The 12,277-nt window shown below is 57.1% G+C and overlaps 1 protein-coding gene across 1 annotated transcript in view; it reads left to right on the top strand.

Annotated features, from left to right (window-relative positions):
* The window catches only part of LOC105004141 (active breakpoint cluster region-related protein), a 188,605-nt gene that overhangs the window by 170,729 nt on the left and 5,599 nt on the right, over nucleotides 1–12,277 (top strand). Inside the window, exons 17-21 of the mRNA XM_010861674.1 lie at nucleotides 8,654–8,713; nucleotides 8,985–9,094; nucleotides 9,817–9,956; nucleotides 11,092–11,226; nucleotides 12,266–12,277. Coding sequence (XP_010859976.1) covers nucleotides 8,654–8,713; nucleotides 8,985–9,094; nucleotides 9,817–9,956; nucleotides 11,092–11,226; nucleotides 12,266–12,277 — 457 coding nt within the window. The remainder of the gene's footprint in view (nucleotides 1–8,653; nucleotides 8,714–8,984; nucleotides 9,095–9,816; nucleotides 9,957–11,091; nucleotides 11,227–12,265) is intronic.

The following is a 12,277-nucleotide window of genomic DNA, read 5'->3' as shown; positions in this document are numbered from 1 at the left end:
CCCAAAGGTGGGCATAGAGAGGTGGGAAGTGACCGTGGAGTGCTAGGGGAACTCTGCTGCAGAGAGGCCAGGAGGCCCCCTAGTCCCTCAGCGCTCAGTCGTGTCCGGCCCTTTGCGACCCCATGGACTGTAGCCTGCCAGGCTCCTCTGTCCCTGGGATTTTCCAGGCGAGAGCACTGGAGTGGGTTGCCATTGCCTTCTCCAGGGAGCCCCACAGTGGTTTCCCTGATTCTGCTTTGGCTAAGAGAACGTGGGACTCATGCCTGAGCCAGAAGCTGGAACCCCCTCTCTGCTGAACGGTGACCAGAGCCAGGGTCCCATGGCAGCTACAGCTCCTCTTCCCCTTGAATGCCTGAGTGTCCCCTCTGTGCTCTGGCCCCCTCCTTGGAGCACCCCCACCTCCAATCCAGGAGGCCAGAGAAAGAAAGGCATTGGGCCACTGGGAGTCACGAGGCCTTGTTTTTCTAATCCTGAGTCTACTGTCTTAACTTGCTGTGTGACCTTGGGCAAATCTCTTCACCTCTCTGGTTCTCTGGCCTCAGTATAAGAAGGATCTGAACAGGATGATCTCCTAGATCCAGTTCATGTGATGATTTTGGCCACGTCTCAAGATTCCTACGCCTAAGCCTTAAAACTCTCAACACACTGGGAAAGTCTGGGTGGAAGAGGTCGCAGGGCTACCCCTGGGCCACAGCCAGCCATTCACTGACCACAGGAGGAGAGAGGTGAGCAGGAGTGTGGGGCTTCTCAACCCCTGTCCCGAAGGACCCCTGGCTTAAGGACATTGCTTTCTCCAGCCTATACACCCCGATTCATTCATTTGGCCTTGGAATACTGATGGGGCACCCTCATGTGCTGGGCACTGCAGAGGCGGCCCAGGGCAGAGAGGCCTTGCTCTCATGGAATTTTCTGTCCATAGGATTAGTCAGGCAATAGATGAGATCATTTCATGCTGTACAAGTACTGTGAGGAAGATAAAATTGGGTAACAGATCAGAGAGCAAAGCGGAGGGGAGAGGCCTCACTTGAAAAAATAATTTTGAACTAAGACTTAAATGACACAGATTCTTGAAAGATCTGGGAAGGGTGCCTTCCAGGCAGAGGTGAAAACCCTGAACTGGGGCAACCATGGTGTGTTTGGAGGCAGAGAGAGGCTGCATGGAGCATAGAAATGACCTTGGACAGAGTGGGCAGCGGCTTCGGAGGAGCTGGGCTTTTAATCTAAGTGTGGTGGGAAGCCACTGGGGAGGTTAAGCCCAATTTTAGTGATGCAGACACGTTTTGAGCATGTACTGAGTTCCAGACATCATTCTTATCTCTCAATGTGATAATTCCCAAGATGCTGATAGGCTTAGAGAGTGACATGATGAGGTCCCATGAGTGGCTTAGTGCAGGAAGTGCTTTCACCGCTCATGCCCCTGTGCAACCCCGGGCTCACTTGAGTTTTCGGCCGTTTCTTCATTGTCCTGGTTGGTCACAGAGCCCCGTCGGGATCAAGGCTGTGTGCCCTGGGTGGGGAGCTTCCGGAGGTGTGGAGCCCCACCTCGCAAGCTGAGCCTGCAAGTGGGGAGGACCTGGGGAGAATCCACCAAGGGGCCCCTCAGAGTGGGCACAGGCCGGGGGATTGCTGTGCCTCGTTCCCACCAGCAGGCTCTGTGCCCAGACAGTGTTCATGGAGGGGCAGAGAGGATGAGGTCAGTTTCAGAGGAGGACTTTTCGTAATTCTTACCAAACCGCTCCAAGTCCAGAGGCAGGCCCCTGAGCCCACAGCAGTCCCAGAAGCCCTTGGCCTCTCTGTGGCCGCAGCGTGACACTCCCCGAATGTACCTCGGGGAGCCTCTTGCTTGGGACTCTGACCTCTAAGGTGGCCCCTTCCCTTTGGAGACAGAGCTGCTGGGGGCTGCCTCTGTGTTTCCTTAGCCCTGTGTGTGCATATTCAGTTGCTTCAGTCATGTCCTTACTCTTGTGACCCCCTGGACTGTAGCCCCCCAGGCTCCTCTGTCCATGGGATTCTCCAGGCAAGAATACTGGAGTAGGTTGCCATACTCTCCTCCAGGGGATCTTCCCAGCCCAGGGATGGGACTCTTATCTCTTATGTTTCCTGCATTGGCAGGCGGGTTCTTTACTACTAGTGCCCCCTGGGAAGCCCTGATTTAGCCCTGACCAGTTCCTTTTCCTAAGAGTGACCCAGCTGGTGTCCCTGAGCTGGGGCGGGGCAGCTTCCTGGCTGTTGGTTACAGGCCTCATTCTGGAGTGAAGTCTGCAGGCAGGGCGGGCATTGGAGGCCGGGGCCCCAAGGCTCGGGGAGAGATGTGCCCACTCCAAGTTTCAGCCTGAGGGCTCGATGGCAGCGCAGGGCAGGCTGAGCCCTGAAACGCGGGTCACCGTGGGTGCTAACCTGGCTTCAATAAAAGCCGCATTCAGAGTTGCCGACCCCTTCATACATGGGCCTCTGGGAACTTCAAAGTTCTGGGGGGAGGGGAGGCGAGCAGAGGCCAAGTGGCCTCATGCCGGTGTCACAAGCCGTCAGTAGCTCACCCTGCAGGGCGGGGCCGGGAGGCAGGGGGACACAGCTTGCTTGGCCTTATGGTGGGGGGCCTGGCCTCTGGGAAAACGGTGAGTTTACTGAGCCTGACCCTGGTCTCCCCCTAACACAGCAGGGTGCAGGCCCGACGCCCCCCTCCTGCTCCGCCCTGCCTCTCTGCAAGTGTCTCTCGGACCGCCACGTTGACAGAAGCCTCCAGTGCCCTCCCGGGGGGTGAGGGGGCAGGGAGGCAGGCTCTTTGCAGCGCCATTGTTCGGCCCGTTGCCAGCCCATGCTGCTCACGCTTGTGGTCTGCCCCAATGACAGGCTGGCTTCAGTGTCCCAGGAGGACCAGCCCAGAGCATGTGGATGCACTTTGGGGAGGGCAGGGGAAGGCCAGCCAGGACCGCCACCGTGGCCACTGACCGGGAGCCCCGGGAAGTGTACGCCCATCGGACAACACACCTGGCTCAGGGCCTGGTCTTCACGACCCAGCGCTCAGCCTCCGTTCCCCAAGATACAGCCACACACCTCTGCCTTCTGTGTGTTAAGTTGTTTATTCATTTTGACTGCACTGGGTTTTCGTTGCTGTGTGTGGGCCTTCTTAGGTGTGGTGAGCGGGGGCTACTCTATATTGCGCCGCATCAGCGTCTCGTGGTGGCTTCTCTTGACGTGGAGCACGGCTCTAGGTGTGCGGGCTCAGTGTTGTGGCATGTGGCCTTCGTTGTCCCATGGCGTGTGTGGAACCTTCCTGGACTAGGATCGAACCCGTGTCCCCTGCATTGGCAGGCGGATTCTTAACCCCTGGATGGCCAGGGAAAGTCCCGCCTCTGCTTTCTATTCAGTGTCCCGTTCACCTGTGAGGGTGACAGCTTTGGCCATGCTGGGTCACTGCACTTAATTTTAGGTAGCCCTAAAAACAACTCTGGGCTTCGAGTGAAGTCCACGCCACCGCCCAGGACAGGGCCCGGATGCCAGGCCCTGGGTGCAGAGGGCAGAGCATGTGCTCAGTGAAAGAAAGGGTGGGAGAGGGCCCAGGGAGGCGGGCTCCTCAGGACTTGTGGGGCTTGTGCTGGGGAGATGACAGTGATATGCTGAGGGAAGGGGCTCAGCGCCACGGGGCTGTAGGCAGGGAGGTGGGGGCCCCTGTCACCTGCAAGCCCCCCACGTAAGCTGCCAAAGTAACCACTGCTGCTCTGCGCCCCCCTCTGCTGGGATGGCAGCTGCCAATTCTGACGGCTCACCGCCCCCCTCCCCTGCCCCCTCCTCGTGGATTAAAGGCGCCCACGTGAGGCCCGGGATAGGAGCGGGGGAAGGGGCGGCAGCAGAAATCACCAGGAGAGGGTTGAGCGAGCTGCGTGGTGGAGGGAGTGTGGGATGGTGGGGGGACAGTGCCCACTGTCAGAAGGACTCTGACTCGAAGGAGCAGGAACGGGGCCCCCAAATTCACTGATGCGTCCCAGGCACTGGGAGATGGCCGTGAACAGCCCTCGAGCCAGAGAGAGGGAGGGCTTTGGGGGTCTCCTGTCCCAGGCTGGGGAGAAACGGGCAGGAGGAAGGGCTTAACCCCTGAGGGCGTTTCTGAAATGAAGGTGGCACCCACCACCCGGAGGGGGTTTGGGTGCCCATAGGGCAGCCTCCTCTGAGCCCCCTGCCAGGCTGGGGAGCCCATTTCCTGTCCTGAACGTGAGGCTGCTGACGCCAAGAGGGGAAGGTGGCCTCCCAGCCACCTGCCGGTTCTCTGGGAGACTCTGTAGACACCTTGCCTGGGATGCGGCCTTCCCTTGGGGGATGGCGGTTCTTTGGGGGACATCAGTCCCAGAGGGCAGCAGGTTCTCCTTGGGAGAGGTCTGAACATGCAGCCAAGACCTCACCAGGTCTAAAGGCAAAGGCAGAAAGGACATGGTTGAGCCGCTCCCAGAGACTGTGTTCGGCCACTCATTGGTAACGTTCTCCAGGATGTTCTGGGACCTGCTTCTGTCTCCTGCCTGTGCTCCCTGGGGGTGGGCCCGTGGCATTTTTGTGACCTGTGTGGTGAAGGAGGCACTCTTTGATGGGGGATCTCCCCGGCCTGTCTCGTTCCCGCAGGTGATCTAGTGTCCCCCTGGTACCTGGTCCCCAGGTGAGGGGACGGCACCTATCTGCTGGGACTGGATGGTGAGCCATCAGATGTTCCTATCCACTGACATCCAGGAGGCTGGCTCCTCCGCCCCCAGCACTAATCTAATCAGGAAATAGCAAAGTCCACTTTTCCCAGGGGTTATAAATAACCACAGCAGTTCAGACAGCATCATTTCTCTGGAAAATGTGCCATGTCCGTCTCTACTCCGCACCCTCCCTTCTCTGTATTTAAATGACATCCTGAAATAGACTTGATTTCTGGAGTTGTGCTGGCCTCCCAGGAGACAGGGCTGCGTTGTCGGGGCGCTGAGGGGCTGGGTCGCCCTCCCCACCGCGGGTGCCAGGGCCACACCTGCAGAGGGAAGTCTGGAATAGGGTGGTGATGGGACTCACGGCGAAACGTGACGGTGCCACCTTACCCAGACCTGGCCTGGGACAGACTGCAGCAACAGCAAACGGTCCAGGGGACAGGGTGGTAGTGTGGCAGGGAGGCAGAGGGGAGTGAGCATCCCTGAGGCCTGGAGTTAACCTGAGAAGGCTCTCGGGAAGAAACAGGGCTGGGACTAAGCCTTCGCATCAGGCTTGCGAAGGTCCTGTCTCAGATGCTTCCAGGAACACGTGGGGTTGCTACTTGGCATTTGGAACAGAAGCAAGGGGGAGGGAAGGAATGAAAGAATCGTACTGGAGACGACCTGCCAGCCCCCAGGTCAGCCTGTGGTGCCAGACGGTGGAGGCCTCATGTCTCCCTTCCAGATAAACACTGATCACAGCAGCTGCCAGAGGCAAGGGCGCCAGGCTGGGTGCTGTACATGAGACCTTGCAGGTCTAGCCAAGCTGAGTCAGGGAGACTTGAATTTGCACGCCAGCTCTCACTTCCTAGACATGTGGCAGTGGGCATACTCCTCATTCTTTTAAAGCCTCAGTGTTCTCATCTGTAGAATGGAAACAGCTAGGAGGACTTGTACCTCATGGGCCTGATGATTGAGCAAGACGCTGTAAGTAAGGGGTTTGTCCTGGAGCCAGACTTACAGGAAATGCTTACAACATATCCGGTCAGTGTTACTGTTTTCCATAGCAACACTGAGGCAGGTGTGGATACCCTGCCCCACCGTGGGGAAACTGAGGTTCCAGTTAAGTGACCTGCCCAGATTCACACAGTTGAGTAGAAGAGTGGACATTTTGACCCAGATCAGTCTTATTCTCAGTCCTTGCACTTTCCCCGCCTGGGCTGTGTCCTCATGCCACTTCAGGTCCAACCCAGGGGGAGCTAGGGCAGGGGAGGGGCCCTAGGGGCCAGGACCACGGAATTGACTTGAGGTTTACGCTGATGCCAGGAGAGACCTACATGAGAAGGGGGTGGTCATTCCAGAGTGTGTCCCCCAAGGGCAGCAGCCGCCTCCGCCAGCAGAGGGCAATGGAGATCTCTCTGCTCCAGGTGGCCACTGATGGAGGACAGGGCTGGGGATGCCCTGAGGCTCTGTGTCCGAGACCTGGCATTCTGGAGGCGACAAAGAAGCTGTCAGGGGCAGCCCGTGCCACAGGCTGTGGGACATAAAGGTTAGGGGAGGGAGGTTCCAGGGGCCTTCCAGAATAGAGGGCTGGGGCAGCAGCCAGCCAGTGAGCCCCGCACTCTTCCTTTGCATGTTTGAGGAGTTGCTCGGTCCTCTCCACACGGCTCTCCGTCTGTCCTGCTCTCCACTTCCCCCCTTCTCCGGGCAGGGGACTGCCAGCTGGAGGCAGGGCCTGGGCTCAGATGCAGGCCCCCAGACCCCATTGCAGGCTTAGGTGCCCCCATCCCCAGCAGGTATGTGGTGACAGAAGATGGGGAGAAGACTTACCAATACCTCGAGCTGTTAGAAGCCCCAGGGCCCAGGCCACGCTGGGCGGACCCAGACTCTAGTGAGGGGCCTGTTAGAACAGAAGTGTTCAGACTACGCTATATAGGCCCTGGGGGTGGGAATCGTCCAGGGGTACAGGGCAGGAGCATTCTAAGAGAATCAGCTCGCAGATCCTCAGCTCCCGTAAGTGCTGCTGCCCCAAAAGTGACTCACCAGCGAATGGCCTTGCCCCACCCCTTGCTCTGCAGAGGAGCCCAAGGCCCCCTGGAGACCCCTGCCCTGGGCTCCCAGGGCCCCTCGGTGACAACAGGGGGGCCCCTTAAAATGTTGATGTGGGAGTTGAGAAGGTAAAAGACTCAAAAGGCTGGGTTTCTGATCCTTTCACAAATCAGGTAGTTTCCAGTTTTTTGTTTCCACAGAAGTGGCAGAATTGTCAGCTGAGAGACCATTTAAATATTGATGATATGCAATTTAAAGCAAACACCGAGGAAAGAGGTTAAAGAAATGCAAACATTGCTATAATGAAACTATTTTCAAAAACGAAAGGAAAAAAAGGACTTCCCTGGTGGTCCAGGAATGAAGACTGTGCTTCCACTGCAGGAAGGGGGCGTTCAGTCCCTGGTCTGGGAACTAGGATCCTGCATGCTGTACAATGCGGCCACAAAAAACCCAAAAAACTATTTTGAGCCCCATCTGTTTTATGTGAGCAGATGTTTCATCTTTTACATCTTAAAAAACCAAACCAAAAAAATAAAAGTATTGAACTGAAACCCCATTTCACCCTAGCAAAAAATAATATGCACGTACATACATGAACTAAAACAGAAAAAGCACTCTACCCAATCTCATTAAGAGATGTAGCTCCACCAAAATGGTACTTTGCTGCTGAATGTTTATTAAAATTTTGAATATGTTGGTTAAATTTTTTATTACATACTGCTGATCATTGTAATAGTGAATCCAGAATATGTTTTGAACATTTGGAGCCTTGTGGTTTCAGGAAATTTCTCGTTTGTATTTACACAGATGTTTTCGTTGAAGCAAAATATAATAGGGTGAAGAATAAAAGACTTTAAAAAAGAAAAACACAAACGAGGGCATAATTCTTTGGGTGAAATAGACTAGAAACACAAAATCAAGGAGAAAAAGGAATGTTACAGGTTTCTACAAGGGAAAGAGAACCTGTTTATGTGTTTTTTAAATGGATGATGGTGAGTATCAAATCACTATGGCTTTTGGATTCCACTGAATACATTTAAGAGAATGATGTAACAGTTTTGTTTCAAGATGTAAATATTTACATTATTCTGGAAATTATGTTCTTTGCAGCTATTTAAACTTGATTTGGAAATATTCAGATGTTGACTTAAAAATGTGCCAGGGTGTACATTGTTTTTCCAAGTCAGTTTATGGATGGACAAGGAAAAACATTCGAAGGCCCCTGAGCCAGAGGAACGAGCCCTGTTTGGTCACCTGCGAGGGATACCTCTGGGCCTCCCCTGCCATCTCCACCTCCCTGGGGCTCCTGCCCAGTTTGGGGGCCCCCTCTACAGCGTGTTTGCTTCCTGGGAGACCAGCCACTTACCTGTTATCTCAATGAGTCTTCACAATAATCCAGCAAGGCAGGGTCTTTACTGGCAATGAACAGACCAAACAAATGAGGCTTAGCAAGGTAGAAACTTCCCAAGGTCACCCGGCCAGAAGTGGCTGAGCTGGGGTTCAGACCCAGGGCTCTTCTTTACTTCTGCGTGGCACCGCCTCCTGTTTACCACCTCCAGGTACATGGGCTGTGCCCGCAGTGTTCCTGACCCCAATACAGGCAGTTGAGCAAGTTTCTGATAGACTGTGAGCCTTAGTTTGTGCATCCGTGAAATGGGGTGATAGTACACCTCTCCCAGGGCAGGGTCAGGAGTGAATGAGAGGTGATGGGTGAATGCGTCTAAGAGCGCACCCCACCTCCTTCCCAGAGTGGGGGGAATCCTTCACTAACGGGCAGGAAGGACCTGGGGCGTGGAGCCTCTGAAGGACTGATGTCAAGATGAGCATCAGCCCCCAGTTCCATCTTCCTGAACTTTTAGCCAACATCTGAGCCTGAGGAGCAGGGAGGCGCTCTGGTTTGGTCTCTGCTGTTACCTCTCTCTCTTTCTCACCTTCTCTTTCTTTCTCTGCAGCTGGATCCACAAACTGTAGAAACCAAGAACTGGCACACCGATGTGATTGAGATGAATGGGGTGAGTCGGGCGAGACTGGAAGTGTCTGCGCAGTGGGTGGGTGGCCGAGCCTCTGGCTGGTGCCCTGGGGTGCTGTCCCTCCCCCAACCCACCCACCCCCTGCTCCCTTCATCCAGCCCCTCCCCCCTCTCCTCTACCTGCACCCTTCCCATTCCCACCCTGTGAGTGTTTCAGGGAGCCCCCGGGTGCAGTCCTGGGGGGCCCCTGTGTTGGGGGGCACTCCTTGGGCACTCATGCCCTGGGGGGTTCTGCCTGCCTTGCCCCCAACCAGATCAAAGTGGAATTCTCCATGAAATTCACTAGCCGAGACATGAGCCTGAAGAGGACCCCCTCCAAAAAGCAGAGCGGCGTCTTCGGTGTGAAGATCAGCGTGGTGACCAAGTAGGTGCTGCGTCTGGGGTCCCTGCCAGCCCCGCTCTCCAGGGCCCCCGCCTTCCAGGCCCCCCACCCATGTCTGGCACGCCAGCAGTCACCCTCCAGTTCAGTAGTCACAACGGCCACTTGGATGGGCAAAAGTGGCCGGCAGAAGTGTGTTCCCTGCCTCACACAGTGCTTTAGAAATAAATGAGCCAGCACTTAAAGACACTGGGAGGTTGCACGTGCAAACCCCAGATCCTCAGCGTCCTGTCATAAGTGGGGAGATATGACAGATGTACATCTGTGTCTTGGTGTGGCAGCGGCCGGCTGGAATCCAGAAGTGGCTGCCCCCCAGGAGAAGGCATCCTTCAGCCCCCTCCCCTCCCTTTGTCTTCAGGGTCTGGCCCACCCTGCTCTGTAGGTGACCCACTGGGTCCCCCTTAGTATTTAAATATGAACCCTCTGTTCCGAGGAAAGCTCTTACTTCAGGCTTTGATCTCCTAAAACTTCCTGCCTTTGCCCCTACTGTCCCTCGGCACCCAGGCCTGGGGTGGGCTGTGGCGGCGGGTGGTGGGTGGTAGCATGGCCTCTTTCTCAGCCCTTTCCTTGTCCCCCATCTCCTGATACCAGAGGCCAAAACGCTCCAAGGCCACGGTTTGCAGAGAGGGAGGGGCTGCATGCAGGGGTCACTGGGGGGCCCCCTTCCCCTCCCTCCCCTCACATCCTTACCCCACCCCCACCCCCAGGCGGGAGCGCTCTAAGGTGCCCTACATCGTGCGGCAGTGTGTGGAAGAGGTGGAGAAGCGGGGCATCGAGGAAGTTGGCATCTACCGGATATCAGGGGTGGCCACAGACATCCAGGCGCTGAAGGCCGTCTTTGATGCCAGTGAGTCTGGGAGGCCCAGCCCGGTGGTTGTGGGGAGGGGGCGCTCCGGCTGGTTCCTAGAGCTGGTGGGAGAGCGTAACGAAAGCAGGAGGCTTCTCCATGGAAAGACCCTGACTAGCCAGTGGCAGAGGAGCCTTGGACTGTACACTCTGGCCCGGCATGGCATGGGGTGGACCATTGCTGAGTCCTTGTGACATGGGCCTGCCCTGCATTTTCTCATGTAATCCGTTGCCCTCCAGTCTTGCCTCCGTTGCTACAGATAAGGAAGCAGAGCCTCAGAAAGGCCAAGTACCTTGCTCAGGATTACTCAGTTCATAAGCTTTGAGCCTGATTTAAACTCGGATCTTGCTGACTCCAGAGTCTGTGTTCCTGGCTTTGTTGCTGGCCTCCCAGGCTGCAGGGAAACTAAAGAGCTTTCAGCCGGGCTGGCTGGCTCTGGCACCCCCACCTTCTCCGGTTCCCCAGTGCCCTTTGGGAGGGGCGCTGCTACCTTTCACTTTGACTGAGCCCCTCGGTGGGAGGGCCTGACCTTTCTGGTTCTTTCCCCCATCTTGCCGTTCAGGCTGCAGCAACAGCATTGCTAGCAGTCAGGACCCCTGAACTGGCTGGGCAGTGCTGATCCTGTGGGAGCTGAGAGGGGGTCTGGTGGGTGTCTCCAGGCAGCTGCCAAGCAGACATGTTCAGGGAACCTGGGGGTGGGGGGGAAGCTGGGGACAGGCTGGCACATGGCTCCTCTGTGCCACCCGGAAGCCAAGGCTTTGTCAGAACATGATTTTAGGCATAAAAATGTGCAGTGCCTTCCAGAGAGGGGCTTAGCGGCGGGGAGACTGCAGCTGGAAGGGGGGCATGTGACACGCGGTGTGAATGTGGCTCCAGGACTCTGGATGGTGAACTGTGCTCCCCTCCCCTTCTCCCCCACGGAGCTGAGTCACAGACCACCTGTGGGCACTACCTACATCCTGCCTTTGCTGGGGAGACCAGACCAGAGACAGAGTGGGTTGGGGGTGCATGCCCCAAGCAGGCTGTCTCAGGGTGGATGGGGGGACAGATCGGGGCTCCCTGTCCCGCTGAGGGCTGCATGGGGGTGGGAGGTGGCTCAGCCAGCACAGCCCCTGCCCTCCCGCCCCCCCCACAGATAACAAGGACATCCTGCTGATGCTGAGCGACATGGACATCAACGCCATTGCCGGCACCCTCAAGCTCTACTTCCGGGAGCTGCCTGAGCCCCTCCTCACAGACCGACTGTATCCCGCCTTCATGGAGGGCATTGGTGAGCAGCGGCAGGGGGCTGAGGGCTAGGCTGAGCCAGGCCTCCCTGACCAGCAGAGAGAATGAGATATCTGTGCCCACCTGCCCACCCCCCACCTGGCATGTCCATCTGCTCTGTGCCTTGGGCCCACATGGCCTTCTGGTGCTCCAGAGGCTGGGCCCACTCTACCCCTGCCCATCTCTCCTTGGGGCTGCCCTCTGTGCTTCCTCCTTGGACACTGACCTCCTTGTTTAGAAGCCCTAGGACCAGGGAAATCTGCCCCGAGGGTGTGGGGTCCAGGCCCAGGGAGAAGCGAGCCTGGAGTGCACTCGACACGGCGGTACCGAGCCTTCCAGAAGAGCGCGCTCTCTTCTCTGACCCATGCCCAGGGTTGGGAGGAAGCCAAGGGCCCTGCCTGGCAGGACTGTGGCCTCCCCCCAACCTGGGCCAGATCCAGGCCTGGGCGCATCCCTCCTGCCTCGCCTTCTTTTGGGCCAGTCAGTGGAATGAAGAGCCAGCGGAAGGTGGGCTGCTGGCAGGCTCTGGCATCAGAAGTGCTTTAAAAAAGAGAACATTTAGGGAGTTAATTCCCTGGTGGTCCAGTGGTTAGGGCTCTGTGCCCCTCACTGTCCAGGGCCTGGTTTCCATCCCTGGTTGGAGAACCAAGATCCCGCAAGCCGAGTGGCGCAGCCAAAAAAAAAGAACATTGACGCCAGGGGCATCCTTGTATCCTTACAGACCAGGGGTGGAGTGGCTCCAGCCCCACAGGCCCACACCCTGCAGGGAAGAAGGGTGTCTGCTCTCCACCTGCCCGCCTCCTGGCTGGGTTCCAGGTCATGAGTGGGGCCTCCTGCAGAAGCCTGTTAATAGCCCACCCCTGGGAAAATACCAGCCCCATCCCTGCTGGGTCTGCCCCCCTGACCCCTAGCAGCCCAGGCTTTCCCCCCAGGCTCCCTCAGCCTCCTGACCCCAGGGTCCCGCAGCCTCCTGACCCCAGGGTGCTGGCCAAGGCCTCCCCGCCCGGAGCCCAGCCCCACCCCAACCCCTCGTGCCCCTGCAGCCCTGTCAGATC

The sequence above is a fragment of the Bison bison genome, unplaced genomic scaffold (genome assembly GCF_000754665.1).
Source record: "Bison bison bison isolate TAMUID 2011002044 unplaced genomic scaffold, Bison_UMD1.0 scf7180017864472, whole genome shotgun sequence".
Taxonomy (NCBI): Eukaryota; Metazoa; Chordata; class Mammalia; order Artiodactyla; family Bovidae; genus Bison; species Bison bison.
Note: the sequence above shows the minus strand (reverse complement) of the source record. Positions and strands in the feature narration are given on the sequence as shown.